General features: G+C 42.2%; 1 protein-coding gene across 1 annotated transcript in view; it reads left to right on the top strand.

The window, feature by feature from the left end:
- Positions 1 to 5,518, top strand: part of WDR60 (WD repeat domain 60) — a 119,712-nt gene that overhangs the window by 56,308 nt on the left and 57,886 nt on the right. Inside the window, exon 12 of the mRNA XM_008067147.2 lies at positions 4,458 to 4,587. Within this exon, the coding sequence (XP_008065338.1) occupies positions 4,458 to 4,587 (130 nt within the window). The remainder of the gene's footprint in view (positions 1 to 4,457; positions 4,588 to 5,518) is intronic.

Raw genomic sequence — 5,518 nt, 5'->3', positions numbered from 1 at the left:
GGGCGCCCAGAAAGTGAAAAGCAAGGACCAGTACACTTTTCAAATATGGAGCTTTTAATTTTATTTTCTCTGCTGATTGTTTAGGTATAGTATTAATTGGTGCTATATTTCTCTTTGGGTTCGGATACTAATAGTACAAGTGTGTGTACTGCTACATACTATAAGCTGGACTTCTGATGTTTGTCCTTAAGTTCCTGGCTGTCAGTTATCCTAGGAGTCCAAGCCTATTTTAGCTGAGACAGATTCACAGTCACACACTCGCAGAGCTGGTGGCCAGAAACCTGCTCAGCAGTGAGTGGGCCTGGCTCATGTTCATCTCAGTATGACATTGCTCTCCCTGAAGGTGCAGTTGCTGTCACTTAGTCCTGTGGTAATCCTGTACGCTGAGTATTGTTGCATCTATTTTTCAGGTGAGGAAATTAGGAGAGATGAAGAATAAGAGTGCTAATCATAGGTAACATGTATTCAGTGCACTCATGTTGTACGGTGTTCCACCAGGCACTGGGCTTCACATGCATTCCCTCAAATCCTTGCAGTCCCAGTTCACAGATGAGGAAAGAGGCTTAAGGTCAACATCTAGGAAATGGCAGAGTTGAGATTTGAGCCCAGGGCTGCAGATGCCAAGGTCTTAGCTTCGAACTACTGTAAATTTAGAAATTTGTAAAATTTAGAAATTTATAAAAATTGGTCTTAAGTCAAGGGTCTATTGTACTAAACCCAAATATGATTGAGAAGTAAATGAAAATGTAAAGATTTTTTTTTTTTTTTTTTTTGAGTTGGAGTCTCACTCTGTCACCCAGACTGGAGTGCAGTGGCCGCTCCCGGCCACTGCAGCCTCGACCTGATGGGCTCCGGCTATCCGCCTCAGCCTTCCAAGTAGCCGGAATTACAGGCATGCGCTACCATGCCCGGCTGATTTTTTTATTTATTGTAGAGATGAGGTCTCGCTGCCCAGGCGGGTCTCGAACCCGCGGGCTCAGGCAATCCACTCACCTCAGCCTCCCAAAGGCACGGGATTACAGGTTGAGCCACCGAGCCCAGCTAAGATTTCTTTTTTTAAAGTGAATTTAAAATCCGTATCACCTAGCTCAGTACGTGACTTTAGTATATCTCTATCAGTGAATGAATCAGTCATTAATAATGAAAGTAACAGTCTTCACAGCATTTTTGTTGCCGTTATGTTTTGAGTCTCCTGTTGAGGTGGTAAAACTGAAGTTTCTGGCCCTGTGGGTGGGTTTTATTTATTTATTTATTTTACCTGATTCAAGTTCCCAGAAAACTACATATAGTTTAGCAAAATTTTCATATACTCAGAACTCAGAGATGCTCAAAACTGTGCAGTGTGTCATGTAGACACTTATAAATATAAGATACAAATATATTTTGGTAAGCAAGAAATGACATAATTCAGTCTAGCAATTGTTGTGGGCAGTGGGGGATGTGGTAGTGTGTCAGGGAGGAACCCCTCAGTGGATGCAGGTCACTGGTGGTTTTCTAGATTTGGGGTCAGGTAGATTCTAGGATGTTAATTATACTTTGTTACCTAAAGTACAAGCATATTATGTTGTATTATTTTGGATCAAAATTATGTTCTTTGAAAAGACAAATTTAAAACATTGAAGACTGAAGCATAAATGGATTGATGGTAAATAAAAGTAAAATTTTTCAGGAAAATATAGGGACTTTATAGAGTATGGACACATTGTGGCATTTGTGTGTTTGTATATTGTGAGGAAACATAGGTATAGAGAAGAAAAACTAGAGAGACACTTTTACTACTAGATATAAGTTGAGTAAATTAACTAGAAATTTAGGATAAAATAGATACCTGCTTTACAGTATATCCAAAAAAATGAATGAAAATGGGTGAAAAAGATAAATTTCAATTATAGGGAAGGACTTTCTAAGAATAAAAACAAAGATAAAAACATTACTGGATTGTACCTCAAAAAACTAAATTTCTGCAAGGTATACTAGCCCGTGAATTTGACACAATTTAAGGGTAATTGGAAAATATATTTGCAGAATATATGCTAGGAGTTTATTATCCCTGACCTGTAGAATTATTTATTTTATTTTTTTAGTTGGAATCTCACTCTGTCACCCAGGTTGGAATGCAGTGGCACACTCAGGCCACCCCAGCGTCAACTTGCTGTGCTCAGGTGATCCTTCCACCTCAGCCTTCCAAGTAGCTGGAGCTACAGGTACGCACTACCATGCCTGACTAATTTTTTATTTTTTTAATTGTAGAGATGAGATCTTGCCAAGTTCCCTGGGCTGGTCTTGGACCTGTGGGCTCAGGCAATCCACTTGCCTCGGCTTTCCAAAGTGCTGGGATTACAGGCCGAACCACCAAGCCCGGCCATAGAATGTTTTTATAATATAGTAAGCAAAGCTAAATATCTCTAGTTAAAAATGGGCAGAGGTCCCACAAGGCTTGAGATCCAGTCAGGAAAACAAAAGTTACTATGGGTGCCAAGCAGGAGGTTTGCAATACAGGGAACTAGTGATATAGGAGTTGGAAGAGTGGAATAGCTCAGCAGGGAGCAGGAGGCATCTCAGAGACTAGCAACAGCAGGAGGCACTGCAGTCCTGAGTGGGAGGAGCCCAGCCTCCTTGTAACTGTGGGACTGGTAAGCTGAATCATGGCCGGCCTGCTGGAGCCACTGAGAAGATATGACATGACGGCTGCTCAAGGCAGAGAAGGAGGACACTAATTTGTTTACTTATTTTCTCTTACCTTCTTCCCCCAAGTTCCTACCAGATGGGCTCAGGATGGTGAAGGACATACAATAGAAAAAATTAGGCTATAGTAATTTATATGTCCTGTCAGAGAAATGCATATTGAAACAACAACAAAATGCATTTTTCCTCTATGGAATAGGCAAGGTGGTAAAAAATGATAATACTTAAGTACTGATGAGAATATAGAGAAAGAGCTTGCTTGTAACAAATTGGTACCTCTGTGTAGGCAGTTTTCTGTATGGTATCACATATCTATCAAAATGACAGATACTGTTGACGGTAGAATCGCATGAAAAGTGTTCCAGTTATATGAGCAAAGTGTGTTACAATTGTATGTGTACAAAAGAACATCTGTATGTGTACAAAAGAATGTCTGAGAAATAACAGGATGAAAACCCCTCCAGCTAAAAACAACTGTAAAAGCTAAATTTTAAAAAGATATTTGCTTGAATACACCAGAAGCAACCAAGGCAACTGGACCCTGAAGAGCCTGGATCCTGGAGAGAAGGGGATGTGTAGAGGTGGTCCCTGTAGTGGATGCTGCTTTTTCTACTCCAGGGATTTGCAGCTGTACTTCTCAAGACAGTGAAGTCAAACAGGACGAGATGGCCTAGAACTTGCAACATTCTCACAGGGCTGAGGAGGCGAAAATTAAAGTTGAGAACTTTCAAGTTGGAGAATCCCTGGTGAACATTCCAGACTTTAGTTGAAACCCCTGAAAGTCTGTGCTGTAGGAAGCAGGGCAGATTTGGTAAAGACCCAAGCGAGAGTGGAGAAGAAAGAAAAGGAGGAGGTGAAGGGAGTCCAAATCATGTTACTAAGACACCTGGATGTTGGGAAGGACAATTCATTCACTCACTTATTCACTGTATATTTAGTGAGCACCAACTGTGTGGAGATAACAGTAAATGAAAGAAATGAAAACATCTGCCTATGTAGCGTTTATATCAGAGTAGGGGGTGACGTGAGAAATACCATAACGATTGAACCCAGGCATGCTAACCTTGGGGTGCCTGGAAGAAAAGGGGAATCTAGCATAGGTGACTGGGAAGAAGCAATCTGGGAAACAAGAGGAGAGCAAGCGGGTGCAGGGTTCGGAAACCTGTAGGCAGAGAGTGACTGTCACTCTTTGTCGCTCTGTGCTGCCTGTAGGTCAAGCTCTGGGTGAGGCACAGGGGTCAGCTGTAGCCTGGAGAAGAGCATGGCCCTAACATGGACTGGCTGTACACTCTGACCACATTGTAGGGGATGGGACAGAAATCCTCCGACATGACATGTTGATTCCTGAAGTAAAGTGTATTACTGTTCTTGAAAGTTCTAGGTGTAGCCGGGCTCAGTGGCTCAGCCTGTAATCCCACGCCTTTGGGAGACTGAGGTGAGTGGATTGTGTGAGCCCGCAGGTTTGAGACCCACCTGGGCAACTTGGCGAGACCTCATCTCTACAATAAATAAAAAATTAGCCGTGCGTGGTAGTGCACGCCTGTAGTTCCAGCTACTTGGAAGGCTGAGGCGGAAGGATCGCCGGAGCCCAGCAGGTCGAGGCTGCGGTGGCCAGGAGCGACCACTGCACTCCAGTCTGGGCGACAGAGTGAGACTCCAACTCAAAAAAAATAAACAATAAAAATAAATAAAAGTTCCTTCCATTCTCCCTACACTTCCCTCGGTATGTTATTCAACTTAATATTTTTCTTGTTTTCCATTTATTTTTAAAGGATGCGAAGTACAAAACTGCTTCGGCTTATTGACTTAGATTTTTCGTTCACTTTCTCTCTCTTGGATCTACCACCAGTAAATGAGTATGACATGTATATCAGAAACTTTGGGAAAAAGAATACTAAGCAGGTGAGTATGACGTGTATGAACTAAGTGACAAAATGCAAGCGAAGTCCAAGTTTGTTCCTTCCTGATTCTTGTTCCAGAATGTTAGAACTTGGGAATGGTCTGTGAAGGATATAGGCTTAAGGAAAACAGGAACCTGTCATCACATGGAACTCACTAACCCAGAGAGATTAGGCACATGCAAAGCCAAAGGTGTTCCACAGCTTTTAGGTACATGGATGAATGATCCCTGCAAAATGAGTTACAAATGTGGGTTACTTTACTGACCCTAGAGTATAGCTGTACATAGTGCAAGTGTTTTGTTTATTTATTTTTCCATTTTTATTTTAAATTCACGGTAGACGTGCATGTTTGTTACATGGACATATAGTTTAGTGGTGGGGATTGGGTCTCAGGTGGCCCATTCCCCAGATTGTGAACATTCTACCCAGTAGGTAGTTTCTGAACCTTTGTCCTCCTCCCTACATCCTCCCTTGCTGGTATCCCTCGTGTCTGTTATTTCCATCTTTGTGGCCATTTAGCTCCCATATGTGAGTGAGAATATGCAGGGTTTGGTTTTCTGTTTCTGAGTCAGTTCACTTAGGATGATCATGCACAGTTTTGTTACATATATAGGTTGTGTAGTGGTCAGGTCAGGGCTTTTAGGGTATCCTTCACACAAATAATGTATATTGTATCCACTTAAGTAACTTCCATCATATAACCCTTTCCCACCTCCTCACCCTTCTGGACTGAAGCTGCATCTTTGGCCACCTTTCCTCCTGTTCTTGGGCAAGCCCAGAACAAAGCATTAGTCAACACTGGTTGGCTGTCCTGTCAAATTCTGCCCATCAAGATCCTCCAGAGCAGCCTGCTTCTGGGGTGTGTGTGTGTGTGTGTGTGTGTGTGTGTGTGTGTGTGTTTCTTTATTTTGTGTTTTTTAAAAGTTTTAGAT

The sequence above is a fragment of the Carlito syrichta genome, unplaced genomic scaffold (genome assembly GCF_000164805.1).
Source record: "Carlito syrichta isolate Samal-C Ts95f unplaced genomic scaffold, Tarsius_syrichta-2.0.1 Scaffold309314, whole genome shotgun sequence".
Classification (NCBI taxonomy): domain Eukaryota; kingdom Metazoa; phylum Chordata; class Mammalia; order Primates; family Tarsiidae; genus Carlito; species Carlito syrichta.
This window is presented reverse-complemented; position numbering and strand designations above follow the sequence as displayed.